General features: G+C 40.6%; 3 protein-coding genes across 3 annotated transcripts; 2 read left to right on the top strand and 1 right to left on the bottom strand.

The window, feature by feature from the left end:
* The first annotated feature begins 596 nt into the window (after window positions 1–596).
* Window positions 597–1391, top strand: LOC149656059 (uncharacterized). The gene has a single exon (XM_089844511.1). The coding sequence runs from the start codon at window positions 597–599 to the stop codon at window positions 1389–1391; it is 795 nt and encodes a 264-aa protein (XP_089700637.1).
* A 104-nt stretch (window positions 1392–1495) lies between these two features.
* On the top strand, window positions 1496–4261 carry LOC149656060 (uncharacterized). Its single transcript, XM_089844512.1, has 3 exons — window positions 1496–1822; window positions 2051–3228; window positions 3343–4261. Exons 1-3 carry the CDS (start codon window positions 1496–1498, stop codon window positions 4259–4261), a joined length of 2424 nt encoding a protein of 807 aa, XP_089700638.1.
* An 8637-nt stretch (window positions 4262–12898) lies between these two features.
* On the bottom strand, window positions 12899–13677 carry LOC149656061 (uncharacterized). The gene is made up of 4 exons (XM_089844773.1): window positions 13540–13677; window positions 13380–13465; window positions 13194–13304; window positions 12899–13123 (listed from the first exon to the last, which is right to left on the bottom strand). Exons 1-4 carry the CDS (start codon window positions 13655–13657, stop codon window positions 12968–12970), a joined length of 471 nt encoding a protein of 156 aa, XP_089700899.1. The 5' UTR covers window positions 13658–13677; the 3' UTR covers window positions 12899–12967.
* Between the last annotated feature and the right edge of the window lie 1732 nt (window positions 13678–15409).

The raw sequence follows: 15409 nt of genomic DNA on the forward strand, positions 1-15409 counted from the left end.
AACGTTAACAGTCATGTTGACAAACTAAGAATATCGTGGAGGTGAAACGAGAGGATAGTGTTTACATGGCAACCCTGTTGTGAATATGGCTTTGAACATAGAGGGCATAGAGTTGAGGAGTAGAAAATTGGGCCTTTACAAACACCTAAAGGTAATATCCCTCCAAAGTTTTATCTCTTCATTTCCCGTTTTTCCCCCATCGGATGATTTTAATGTGTACAAGTATATCCTTATTGGATGTAAAATGTCGTCTGATTTACAGTATATTTGCTATGCTTTGTATACTGCTTTAATATTTCATAAATTTTAACTTCAGTATTTGTTCATAAAAAAAGAAACATTTCCATATGTGGGTAAATGAGTTTGTAAGTAGTCCTCTTGACTCGGAGAGGTAATATTTTGGTTTTCCCAACTTGTTTTTAATCTTAAATTCTTGACGCCAACTATTTAATAAAGTATGAAGTTCTAAGTTATACTTGAGTCGTTGATTTAACGTAGACGCGATGTTTCTTGGTGCCGAAACCCGGGAGAGAAAGACAGAAACTAAATCGAGTAGAGATAATCGCGTAACCAATCTGAGTGAGTGATCAACGACCATGTACGAGATCATTAGCAAGGGACTGAAGCTGGCTGAAGTCACTGAACTGAATGGAGCTAAAGTCTCAACGCAACTAATAGTATTGATCGGAGCTGACTATTATTGGAAGCTATCGATGCAGAAGTTCGAAAAACTAGACGGCGAAGTAGTAGCCGTCGAGACCGTATTTGGCTGGTCTGTCCAAGGACCAACCCCAGTCTCAGCTAACCTCAACGTCCAATCGTCCGTGGCTATGACCTTAGCAGTAGAAGACCTTTTATCACAGTGTTTGCGACGATTCTGGGAACTTGAAGCCTTGGGTATAGAAGAGAATCCACAAATCACAAAGACCGAACAAGATATCATCGATCATAATCGTTCTACCATCACAATGGTGTATGGTCGTTACCAAGTCCAATTACCTTGGAAGGCTGAATATTCACGGATCGACGACAACTTGGCCATAGCAACAAGACGAATGAATAACCTTTTTAAACGCTTTCAAAGAAACCCAGCATTGTTCCTCAGATATAAAGAAGTTATCGACGACTACTTGGATCAAGACATTATTGAAGCCCTAACTAACGACAGTGTTACAACTACTTCCGGATCAACGTACTACATTCCGCACTTCGAGATAGAACGAGGAGACAAAACGACCACAAAGACGCGTATAGTCATTGACGCCTCCTCAAAGGAAAAGGGATCTAAATCACTAAATGACTGTCTTTCACCTGGTCCCAATCTCAATCCTAACCTCTTGGAAATATTATTTCGATTCAGAATGCATCGAATTGGAATAATGGCCGTGTAGAAAAAGCCTTTCTACAGATTTCACTGGATCCCAAAGACCAAGATTATGTACGATTCCTTTGGATTGAGGATTTCCCTGGCCAAGAGAAGCCAACGTTCATCCATATGCGTATGAAGAGGGTACTCTTTGGAGTAACATCCAGTCCGTTCCTGTTGTCAGCTACGCTACAATTCCACTTCGATAAACTTCAAGACGAGTATCCTGAGATTTGCGACATTCTTAGTAAATACATCTATGTCGACGACTATGTTGGAGGCACCTTCTCTGTGGAAGAAGCCTTAGAAATTCGGAGGCAATCCTGTGAAGTTATGAATCAAGCACGAATGAACCTTCGCAAATGGGTATCCAGTTCAAAAGAAGCCATGGCCGTTTGGAGCAGAGAAGATGGTTCGGATCACATTACCGCCAAACAACTAAGTTCACCACTGAAAGTTCTTTGAATTACTAGGCACCCAGCTTCTGATACCTTTTCATTCGATAAATCATCATTACTGGAATTCCTGACGCAAAAGAAGGATACCAAAAGAAGTCTCTTACAAGCCGCAGTAAGACTTTTCTACCCTATCGGACTCCTAGCACCATTTGTCATAGTTGTAAAATGTCTCTTTCAAGAACTCTGGAAACAAGGCGTAGACTGGGATGACTATCTGCCGCTGTAGATTAACAAGGCCTGGCAGCAATGGTGCTTCGACTTACCAAACTTTCAAAAATTATCAATTCCACGATGGTACTTTGCAGACAGCGAATCGAAAGTAACAGGATCCGAGCTTCTTCTTTTCTGCGATGCCAGCGAAAAGGCATACGCCGCCGTCATTTATCTACGTTATCGAACAGAGCAAGGATGCTACGGGGCATCAATAATCTCATCAAAAACCAGAGTAACACCGCTGAAGAAAATCACCCTGCCAAGGCTCGAGATCATGGCTGCTGTCATCGGGTCCAGACTCCTGAAACATACGCTTGCAGTCTTTGAAGGCAAAGTAACCCGATATAATTGCTGGTCTGATTCACAAATCACTTTACATTGGATTCGAGGACAGACGAAAGAATGGAAACCATTTGTTGCTAATCGCATCAAGGAAATCCAATCAACAACCGATCCAATGTATTGGTCATACTGTTGCAGCCAAGATAACCCAGCCGACATGCCGTCAAGAGGATGCACGATAAACGAGCTGATTGATAACCCAAAATGGTGGCATGAACCTACGTGGTTGTATGTAGCGGAAGAAAAATGGCCAGAGAGAAAATTTCCAACATCAAGCCCCACCATCGAGACCGTCATTGACGAGAGAAGAGTTGCTGTTCTGAGTTGCGTTGTCGAGCAAAGGGAACCTCTACTCGATTTACACAAGTATCAATCCGCCAGCCGGGTATTTCGAACTACCGCCTGGATCCTTCGCTTTCGAAGAAATATCAAAGTTTCCTCAGATGAAAGAATCTATGGCCCATTGAGCTCCGAGAAAATCAAGCAAGCTAGAGACAGATGGATGCGAGACGTCCAGACAGCTGCCTTCACCATTGAGATCGATGGCTTGGAGAAAAACCAGCCCATTCCTAGTTCATCAAGAATAGCCCAATTCTTACCGTTCATGGACGACAATATTCTCCGAGTCGGTGGCTGTTTACAAAACTCTGGTCTACAGTTCGCCGAAAAACATCCACTCATTCTTCCACCGAAACATCGCTTGACTGAGCTACTTGTCAGAGAAGCTCATGAGAAGGTTATGCATGGCGGCTTCAATAGCACTATGACCGAAGTTCGTGAGACCTACTGGATCCTACAAGGCCGTCAACTCGTCAAGAATGTAGTCCAAAAATGCTTCATTTGCCGAAGGTATGCCATCATAGGCGGAAATCAAGTTTTTGCGCCCTAACCGAGAGACCGAGTCACAGAGGCTGCACCATTTACGATCACACGGGTGGACTTCGCCGGACCACTCTATGTCAGAAATCCTGGAACTAATCAACACTCCAAAGTCTACATAGCACTCTATACGTGTGCTGTCACTCGAGCCTTACACTTGGAAATAGTCACGGATATGAGTTCGGAGAAATTCCTCCTTTCCTTCAGACGATTCACTGCCAGACGAGGGTTATGCCACACCCTGTACTCGGACAATGCGAAAGCATTTAAACGAATTGAGAAGGACCTTGCTGATATGTTCCTGGCTATTCAAAACAATGCTACTCAAGAGTTCCTGAGTCACAAAGGAATCAAATGGAAGTCTATAGTCCCAAAGGCCGCCTGGTGGGGCGGATTCTGGGAGCGCCTTGTTCGATCTGTGAAGACATGCCTCAAGAAAACCCTTGGCCGAACATCATTGATTCTGGAAGAATTAATCACCGTCATGACCGAAATTGAAGCTGTATTGAATTCAAGACCCTTAACTCATACGTTCACTGATGGAAGGGAGCCCCTTCCTTTAACACCGGCGCACCTCCTTATTGGTCAACGCCTGACTTCCTTGCCAGATCAAGAGTTCAGTAATGAAAACCAGTTCACCACCACACGAGAACAATTAATTAAACGAGTCAAGTATCGTCAGATGGTAGTCAATCAGTTTTGGAAAAGATGGAGGTGTAACTATCTAATGGAACTACGTACTGCCCATTCCAACGTAACAGTCAAGGGTCTACCCGAGTTCGAGATAGATGACGTCGTCCTCATCGAAGATCAACATCTGCCACGCCAAATCTGGAAAATGGGCCGCATTATCGAAACCTACATTGGCCGAGATGGGAAGGTGCGATCGTGCTCCGTGCGACTTCCCTGTGGAACCATACTGAAACGAGCTATCCAAATGCTGTACAATCTCGAGTTATCAAGGGATGACGGAGTCATCGGGGCGGAGGATGTCGCAAGCTGAAGTTCTCAAAAACGCTATTATCAAAAAATTGTATTTTTTACTGCCGATCTATTTATTCTCTGACGTTTTTTTAGACTAGTTAATTTTTATTGATTGTATAAAAAGCTAGGGATTATCAATTAGAAATTCGTGTTCCTTCAATATCTCAATAGAAACATTTGTTAGTTTGCAATGTTGTTTTTAATCTTAAATTCTTGACGCCAACTATTTAATAAAGTATGAAGTTCTAAGTTATACTTGAGTCGTTGATTTAACGTAGACGCGACAACGTTATTCGTATGAGCACGTGAATCTTCCGAATTCACGAACTCATACTTATGCAAAACAGTCAGATGCTCCCGAAATCCCATCAAAGTACAATTCATGAAGATACAAATGGTCTCTCCGGCCAATTGAGCCCCACGGTGGTACTTTCTAGAGTGCAAGTATGTTTCGTCCATTTTTACGAACAATCCTGGTCCTCCAATCTGCACCTTGTCGGCCCTGTTCGAAATGACAATCTCAGCCACCTCGCGACACATGGAAAAGTAATCCACGACGTATGGCTGGCACATTCACTGAGGATTATAGCATCAGATACGCTCATTTTGGAAACCCACAGGAACATGAGGAAGAGATTGTCGGTAACCGAGAGGTTTTGATTGTAAAACCAGGTGTTTTTCGAGGGGACGAAATCCTTCGTGCAATCGACCGCCAAATACTCTGGTTCCTTCTTTTTGGATGCTTTTAAGGCGTTGCGCTTTTTAGCGCGAGACTGGGCTGCGGAACATCTTATCGAATAGCCAAATCGGCTCTGGGAATTGCCAACCCCAACAAGATATCCATTTAATTCCCCATCATCGTTTTTATTCCCACATCCGCAAGGTGTCTTTCCTTCATTGAAGGATTCAAGACGCGGGACAAGCTCCAAAGTAAGTACTAGGGCAATGGCATCCCTCTCTGACCTCGCCTTTATTCCATCATCCATCCCGGGAAAAAACCCTCCCCAATTCTTCAAGGAAACCATTTTAAAAAAAATGTTCCTCATTTCCAAAATTAGGGTTTTCATACGCCTCGTTTTCCAAATTAGCATGAGCCATTTAAAAATTTAACCTAATAAACCCCCAGAAAATATAATTTGACAGCAGTAATAATTATCTCTCGAGAAAGTCTCTTCAAAAAAACACGTCTAATCACGTTGAAAATCAACGAGTCTCTGCTCAGTAAGTTCTCGTTTCCATGGCAACCCGCGAGGCGGGAAGAGGTGCGAATCGAGGGGAGGCGTTAAGGGGCGGCCAGAGGATTCAGTGACAGTTTTAGCGGGGAAGGAATACCATATATTTCAAAGGTATTAAATGTAAGGTTAGGTTAGTTTACTTATTAGCTAATTTACCACCTTTTCCAAAATTTCTGTTTGCGATTAGGTCTAGTTAACTTTTAAATACTTCCCAAAAGTTGAATGCTATATTTAGAAACTAAAATATCGCTAATGTAATTTTCGCCATTTCTCGCTTATATTCTCATTTTCCTAATTTTTGGTATTTCTAATTTTTCTTTACGCAATATTTTGAAAAATTCTCATATTACTTTACGATCACAGTACCAAAAATGAATGGTTTTGCTAAATTCAGTAGATCTTAAAAATTACATAGCTATACTTCCGTTGCGAGTCCTTAAAATTCTTATAGTTGACCCCCCCCCGGCATATTTTGAAAGACTGAGTGCATAATGCTTTTAGTCCATAGCGGTAAGTACATGCAATTTTAAAATTTTCAAAAATGTTTTTGACCAACTTGCGGCGGGTTTAGAATTTTTTTACTATTTTGACCGAACTCCCCGTGCTCTTATTAGTCTGTAACCGCTGTTAGTTGAGTTAGTTAGATAAAGTGCAATCCTACCTAAAAAATGTCCCGACGGGCTGACGGGGAAAGCCGAGTGCATTCGCTCCTAGGGTGCTACAAAATTATTAGTCATCAGTAAAATCTACCCACGTCGTCGTAAGCTTCAATCTGTATACTGCTTTGAAAAAAATTTAGAAACACAGTTTTTCGGCATTCACATTTCAAATCACAGACGTCTTTGCTTTTTGTAAGAGTTTATGTGCGTCTGGAGCAGGTTCAAGAGTGATTACAATAGGTTTTAGTTCGAATCCTACTGTAGGCGACACAGGCTAGAGCCCACTTTTCGTTTCACTTTGGGGGCCAAAGAACTCCGTAAGGGGCACAGTAAGGCCTTGTTAATGTAAAATATTACACTAGCCTAGAGAAGGGAAATTTTTAAAACCTATTGTTTTTTCAGACCAAAAGGATGAGAAAAATAACGCGTCAAAATACATGTTGGCTTCATATGTCTAAGAGATCCTCCATAAACTACGTCGCACTCATGGGGGAGGGGTTCTAAATTTGTGACGGTTCATGACGAAGGGGGAGGTTGATAAGTGATGCCATATATAACATTTAATTGGTTACGAGGTCAGTAAGAGGCTTATTGGCTCTCTTTCGTTATAAAAGCAAAATCACAACATTCTACCTGGGAACGACCACTATAAAAATTTTCTATCATCGCTTAAATAGTAGAAAATTAAAGCAATGATCTCCTACTTACGCGTACGTGTAGCATATATAAAACAAACAGACCAGTTCACTGCAGTACTTAGGTAGCTACATGTACCCGTAAGGATTGCTAAATAGAAATAGTTTCAGCTTAAACTCTCTTATGCCACTGTTTATACGACATTAGCATAAAGCATGGTTATCACTAGGCGTAAATCACGACTTTTCGCCCGACGTCAAGCGACAAACAAAAAAATTAGTTACGCTGGAGTGGCTGGAAAGAAATTAAATTGCGTGTGGCGATATTGGCTTTCTTTTTTTTTCGGCCGCGTTCAACGTTAAGGCTCTGCGCGAGTCAACCAGCAAGAAGCTTGTGTTGTGACGTCATTTTTGACCACGCGTCTTCGAAAGAGAACTTTCGCGGTCCGACATGTTTTTATATATTTTGTTGCTAATCCAGCCAGTAAACTAGTACAAATCCCCGAGAATGCCGAAGTTCAATGCTGAAAGTTTTATTGAAGAGGTTGGGAACCATCCATTTCTCTATGAGATGGGACATAAATATTACAAAGACCAAAATAGAAAAACAATAGATGGGCCGCAATTGGTGCAATGTTCAGCTTGTCTGGTAAGCCTTTGTTCCATTAGTTGCGGGAACTACGCTAGGTGAAAATGCTATAACGCTGGGCGACAACGTAAAAAACGAATCTGACGTTTGATGTACAGCTGTCGAGTGCAAACCATGCTCAGCGAGGATGAATCTGATCCCCCATCCGATGAGCCATAAAAAGTGTGCAGAATTGGGCTATGATTCTCGAAAATTGTGCGGAAATGGGCATCCTTGTCTCTGTGGATACAACCCTAATCGAATTTGAGCTAATTTCTTCGGTAGTCCCGCATTGCACTTTTCTAGTTTTCCTTCCACTGTGTTTAAAAAAAAAGAAAAAATCATTTTTATTATTTTCATTATTATCATTATTATTAATTTTAGCTTTTTTCATTATTTAAAAATTATTATTGTTGCCAATGTTCTCCTTGTTCAAAAAGGGATCTCTTCAAGAAATCGATGAGACTAACAGTTTTACCCGAGTTGGAGTAGTAGTAATTAAATAAATAACGGTAATGAGGAAGTGTGGCGTAAGCGATGTGTGATTTATATTGCTTCGCAGCCATTGAAACATTTTTTCCTCGCACCGTTATATTAGGGGGTATTTCGCTATAAGTATATTTATTGCAGTAGGCATGTCGAGAGTACCTTTAAAATTTGCTTAATATGGACTAGACCATCTTATTTCCTTGCTGCTATTTTAACCACACATAGTAATTTGAAACATCTCTTCGTTGCGTCGACGCCACCGCTGAAAGTGGCCGTTTGGGTCGGCTGATTTCTCATTCCTGCCAACCGAACCTTAAAACCAAAGTATACGCAATGGTTGGTCGTCCATACCTTGTTTTTTTAGCGGCTAGGGACATTGCGGCGGGAGAAGAATTGACTTTTGACTACGAAGAGCGGAGAACGATGGCCCTGGAAAACAATCCCTGGCTTCGCCGGAACCAGACAAGAAGCTCCGTCTCCGTAGTCGGACCAAGCGCTAATTTCCCCTTGGCATCTACCAGCGATGCCGTTTACGAGCGAGCAGTCTCGCAAGTAATATTTCACCAAGTTAAAACATAGGATTGTAACATTCAACTTTTTCCCTTCTTTTTAGGAATTTACATGCACGTTTCGGACTGTCATCGCTCTTATAAATGCCGTAGCAACCTGTAATTAGTTTTATAATTATTCATATCCTGAAACCATTTTTAACCGTCGTTGCATTTCGTATAGTCAACTACACGAAAAAAACATAGAGACCAGCTCTACATTCCATGTAGAGTGCATGGCTGCGAGAGTTATTTTGGATTGAGGAACGAATGTGTACTACACGAACTTCGGATTCACGGAGTGTTCCCAAAACAGGAACGTTTACCACTATACCTTCCTCCGGTTAGTACAATTTCTTTCAAAATCCCTAAAATATACAGAGTGTAAGTGATCAGACGAACGCTTATTTATTTGAGTATATCATTCAGAGATGGGCCGATACAAGTTTAAACCGATACCGATATATCGGTTTAGCCAAATACTGGTACCGATATTGGTATCGTATCGGCCAATCTCTAATATCTTTGCTAAACTTTTTATAGTTGATTGTTTTACGGAAAACCATCAGTATGTTAGAAAGGATAGAAATAATTAGTAGCACTGCGGCATTGTACTCGTAGTCAATGTCTCTACCTTGAATATTAATATCAAAAACTATACCGTTGAAAGGGTAAAATAAATGGTTAGACAATAATGTTTGTTGGTGTATTTTGATCTATGAGAATACGATATTTTCTTCGATTCTAAATACCTGAAAAATAATATACCAGACCAACACCTACTCCTTGTAAACGCACGAAGGGCGAGAAAAGGTATTGCAATTGGAATTTAAAGCGGAAATCTGCTCACGATTCGCCCCTAGAGTTGTACTTGTCCGCACAGCTTCAAAAAAATCCAAGAATGTGCTGCCACCTTTAATTTTTAAGGTTGGTTTATGATCAGACCTTTTTTTCTACCAGTGCTGGACATAAGTTGCCATTTAACAGTTTAGACTTAGAGCAGACGACGGTTTGAAGGCGCGGGCTGTTTATTATTCTAACTTCATGCTGTGAAAGGGTGGTTTGTTTTTGATTATTTAGATGGTCTAAACTGAAATGAAGGTGTAAGATTTACTTATTATATTTGAGAATGTTCGGTCACTAGGGAAAAAAATAAAATAGTTTTATATTGAACGCTTGTTTTATACTCTTTTTATTCCAAAATTTTGGTTTGCGGATGTGATCCTACATAGCCACGATATTGAAATGCATTCGTCCTATTTTAGTAAGTATTTAATTTAGTTCAGTGACTTACACTTGGTCTTACTGTGTGCTTATTATAATGATAAACCACAAATACAATACATTGATCCTTTATTGACGTTGAAAAGAAATAGATTCACCTTTGCGTTTGACGAATTTAGTTTCATAATTGTAATAGCAAATACACATGTTTGAGCCCAATTCTGCCACACGTAATCAAAGGGACAACTTACTGTTTCCAATATATAAACAAAGTGAACAAGTAAACCAATTACTTTCAAAAATATACATACATTTATATCCAATACTCGAAAATACTCCTCCGCGACGGAAGTCGCAAATATAAATACCACGGACTACAACTACTACTTTGACCTGTTAATTTTCATGTTTAAAGTGAGAAATGGTCTCTTCCCAGAATATGTAATAAACTGGTTCCCAAAGGGAAATAATAATATAAGAACACGTGGAGACAAATATAACTTCTACCCTGAAAGTTGTAACTCGCGCGTTAGCGACAAGAATGTAAAATTTCAAGGCATAAAATGTTGGAATGAACTAGAAAATCAACACAAAATAATAACATCAATAATGCTTTTTAAAGATGCCATGAGCAATCACGTGGCACAGAAATTAAGGCAATGAGGCTGGGATTATCTGTAAACAGGCTCTATACTTTTAATCTAAGTTATTATCCATTACTTTTATTTATTAAATTAACTCTGGACATCATTGTAAATTAGGACTCCACCTTAATGATTGTTCCAATAAAAAGCCAATATTATTATTATTATTGTAAAACCTTGCAAGAAGTTCACCGCGGTATCTGATTCTAAAATAGAAACTCAAAATATGCAATAGAAATATATTTTGAAGTCGGTCAGCAATTCCTTTTCATATACTTTCCACTGGAAAAATCTTGCTCCGCGACAATGGCGCTACTTTCACCTAGTGCAGTTTAAGCTAGGTAGTGTCATTTCATCCGTACCAAGCGACTTGTGGATGTGGAAACCTTTAATTATAGTCATTATTATTGTGGGAGGGGTCACGTCCCACCACTGATGCCAAATGCATATTGTGCACCCTCACTGTAGTTGCAGCAAAGAGGAGAGAAAGAATCAGTATCTAATGCAGGTGTCTATTAAGCCTAATATCACATCTGCTGAGCCGAGTAAGGCTGTAACAGACCAAATCGTACAATCCGTACATTAAAGCTAGTTAGCGGGCCAGAGAAAACATCTTACTACTATAGAGTCCATTAATTAATTAATAAATAATACGTTACGTCATTTAGTTCTTTTATTCCAACAGTTTTCCATCTAAGTGAGAGACACCCGTATACCGCCAACAAGCCCAAACCATGCCGCACCTAAATGAAAAGTGACTAAGCGCGTATATTCGGGATCAAAGGTCACAAACGGAAAACGACGCCTCGTGGCGGCGTCCGTTACTTGTTCCCCAAACACATTCAAATATGATAATTATACAGAAATATAAAGTGTTACAATCGATAATCCTATTAGGCATAACAAATATATAATTATTAAACAAAATAGTAGTAGGTAAAAATTAGGAAGTAAAATTTTGTATTTAATTTAAATTTAAAAATTGGTTGATATATATGTTCTGATGGACTAATAATAATAACTAGGCTTTGTCTATGAAGGGATTTCCACACTAAGCCTGTGCCTTGTTTACAGGTGGGTCCCTTTACATTGCATAGAGGGGTGGTTGCTAGCCCGTATGCCACAGCATACAAACTAGTACCATTAACCACTGCAAGTTTTATGGAAAGGAAAAACCGGGTTAGACCGCGGAGGAAAACTCCTTTACAGCGTCTCTTCTCGAGCCTGTATCGCTTGATATACAATACGACTCGGGTTCTTTTTGGTTGCTTGTGGCACAGGCACTTAGGCTTATCGTTCGACACTGGCGCATCATTTTTCCTTCGTTGACTCCGCTTCCAGGGCGTTCGGTAAATTCCTCCATCCAGATATGGTAACGGTACATTGGTATGCAGGTCCTTCCGCGCTGATACCTCCGATGTGGGTAACTCCTCAGGCTTTTCCAATTGCGGGAAGGTATCCGGCCCCTTCATGGTGGTGATACTGAGGAACCTCTCCTCCGATGTCATAATGTATGAGGGTTATAAAACAAGAAATATGAACTGATGTATTAAGGCCAAGTTTAGAGTCTAATAAGTAATAATACGTTACGTGCTTTGGTACTCTTTTATTTCAACGGTTAAAGTCCTTTATCGTATGGGGATGTGTTGTCCATCTAAGTAACCAAGGAGACACCGGTATACCGCCAAGTCAGCCCAAACCATGCCGCCCCTAACTGATACCGACTAAGCGGGTATATGCGGGATGAAAGGTCACTAATGCCAAATGACGCCATCTCGCTGCATCCATTACAAGGTCCCTAGATCAAGACCTGCAAGGACCATCAACAAACTGTTTCGTCAGTTTCAGGCCATCAATATCAAGCCAGAGCTGATACTAAATAGCAGTGATTGTGTCATGCAGGCACCATCTTACCTACCCATTGGTGATGAGGACGACTAACGTTGGTCCAAAGAAGAGGGTGGTGATGGATTTTTCAGGTGTCTTATGTGTAGGATCCCAAGCCTTTCTTGGGTATCTTATGTCTAGGATCCCAAGCCTTTGTTGGGTCTCTTATGTCTAAGATCCCAAGCCTTTGTTGGGTCTCTTATGTCTAGGATCCCAAGCCTAATAAGCGTTGATTCCTCAGCATTCCAACTGTCGAAACCTCTTATTTCGTGGATTGCTGAAGTTTATTTTTGACATTAGAAAAGTGATTTCATTTCCCTTCAAGGACTGACAGTGCACGATGACCGCAAATTTCCCTTCCTATGACTTAGGGTGGTGGGGGGTCGCTTTGCGGTCATTTCCCAAGAAATTTAGTTATTACGTATTATTTAAAATCGAGATATCTGTTTCTCTCTTAATTCCTCCTTTGAAGGGGCTTCTACCATTCCTCTGGTTTTGGCAATCCTTAACGGGTGATCAGCATCCAGTGGTACTTTTTGTTTCAATGACCCCCAGAAATCATAATAAATTTATAGCTGAAAAAGAGCCGATTTTATTTTTACCTTGAAGTTTTCCCTCTGTTCGAAAATGATCCGCATTAATTCCGGAATATAAGAATACTTTTTCTTCTCATATATTGGCACAATGTACCACGCCTTCGTTCGTTTACTGTAGGCACGTGTATCTCTGGAATCCACACATTTATGACCGTTATGCTTATTTCACAAACACATAGGCTATAATAAGTATATTAATGAAATTTTACTTTGGCTGTCCATCTTGTCTATAAGCTCTTCAGTTAAAGGTTCATGGTCGCAATGATTGAACATGCCTATCTCCAAGTGCCACTCATGCTCGTTGATAACATGGTGGAGACAAGTCAACCACAAACTCTATAAATATTTGGATTTCAATTGACCACCTGTTCTTCAAGATTCATTCAAGGTAATCATAGCACAATACCTTCATAGTGAAGACCTGTCCGTGACAATTTTTGGAGCACCACCAGAAATGATTACGTAGTAGAGGAGCCCAGTGACATAAATCTCTATGTTCTTTAGATTTCAGTCCAATCTACATGAAACACGTTCTGTTTCATTCACTTGATAAAGGGTGTGACAAGAGATTTAAAAATGGAATCATATTTACTTCGTTCAATCTCTTTAAAATTATTTTGCCACCATGCCACGTGTCCCACGAGTGTTTTACACCTGGCAAACAAGAATCCTCCTTCCCTACGAATTTTTTTTTCATAAATATACCATGCATTCTAAAATCGCCAAATGTTAATGTCGTGCTTCAAACTAACTTAGCTCAGCTGAAATTGAAGAATGAGCATCTGTGACGACTTCCAGCACTTTGACATTGTGTTGGGCGCCAAGCTCCAGAACCTCTTTGGAAGCACCTTTGAAAGCCAGGAGCTCCATGTTCGGGCTTTTCCCTTCAGCGTGTCTTTGTTGGATATAGTTAAGATTTTCTTTGATTCAGTATCTGCCAAAGTGTAAGTGCAAAACATGGCGGAATGCCCTGGACTGTCCATCCTTCCATCTCCAGCTACTACAAGTTCTTTTCCCGACAATTCTTCGAAAGTTTCTTTTTGCGTCCTCTCCCAGAAAACATCAACAGCTGGCTTCAAAAAATGAAGCTGATAGCTGATGGTGAAAAACAATTTCATGCCCAATTTAATAATAATGATATATGCTCGCTAGTGAGAACTCCCCGGTCTCCATGTCTATACATCGTTTTCTCTAAAGGTGAGAGGGGATGAATTTTATCTAGCCCCTTTATTTTATTATTCTCAAACAAGGCAATAATCTTTTGCATTAGTCCGTGTGCTTCCAATGTGCTAAGGTTGTACATCACCCAACAACGATCTAAGGCTATAGACTAGTAACGGACTACTGGTAGAGGGGGTGTAGACGGTGTATCCCTCCCTCTGGTCGCGCTCTTGTATCAGGGACTACTTTGCGCGCCCAGTAGGGGGATTACACTGAGCTAAGAGATAAAAGGGTGTGACGATTGCTTACTTAGTGGCATTACTCATAGAGTAATGTCAGTTCTACGTATGCAAACGTCATACCCTTCTATCTCTTAGCTCAGTGTCATCCCCCTACCAGGCACGTACTGTATCCCCTCTTACAAAAGCGCGCTTAGAGGGAGGGATACACCGTCTAATCCTCTCTCTACTCTATACATTGGCTCGCATACACTATACAGTTACGAAAAGTGCCACATAAACTTGAGAAATCCATGCCCAATTCAATACACGCAAAATACAGTGACCACGACACTATAAGGTGCCATTTCTAGTTTAGTTTACATTTTTTCTCTTTACGTAAATCGTATAAAATCAACATAATCAGAAATAAACCCTCGCAGTAACCAATTTCAGTTTTTCTTTGCCAAAAAAAAAATAAATCCATCAACTTACGGGTCTATTGAACGTGAACCTGATGTCTATGTAATTTAGAAAGGAACCCCACCGTATCGAATCACCCCTCAGTGAGAGAAGGCTTTCTATACATGTATATGCATACAACAAGATGGCCCAAGGGCTGGGCCTTAATACTAATTTTACACGCCTCACGTGACCCCCCGTATAGTTGATCTCCAATAAATCGTACAACTAAAAATATGTCTGAAACACAATCGTGTATGCCCTTAATTTCTAATAACGTCATATTTCAAATAATATTAATGAAACTAAATTGTGCACCCCACTAAAGAATAATTTTTAAAAACCATACGAATCAAATAATGTATCTAAAACAAAATCCTGGATCCCCTAAACCAGAAATCACTATGACCGTAAACTGTTCCCTCTATTTTACGAAACCTAACCTAACCATCCAGCATAATCTCTGATGTATCACGCGCACAAAGTGCAGAAGTGTACGAAAATTATCAACTTGTTTCTTTCACTCAAAAATGCCCGCGAGATTGAAACTAACTTTCTTTCCTCTCTCTCTCCTCTCCGAGCGGGATTCCCCCTCTCCTCCTTCTCCCTCTCACTAATATACCAGGCAGGCAGCGGAGCTCCGTTTCCCTCCGATCTGGGGTTCCCTCTCTCTTCGTATCGCCATCGCGTACGCTAGCGATCTCACTCCCTCCGCACGCTTTCGTTTTCCCTCTCTCTCTCTCTCTCTCTCTCTCTCTCTCTCTCATCGTAAGCTTTCGTT

Source organism: Phalangium opilio, unplaced genomic scaffold (genome assembly GCF_054372755.1).
Source record: "Phalangium opilio isolate 3A_F unplaced genomic scaffold, DU_Popi_V2 ptg000077l_1, whole genome shotgun sequence".
Lineage (NCBI taxonomy): Eukaryota > Metazoa > Arthropoda > Arachnida > Opiliones > Phalangiidae > Phalangium > Phalangium opilio.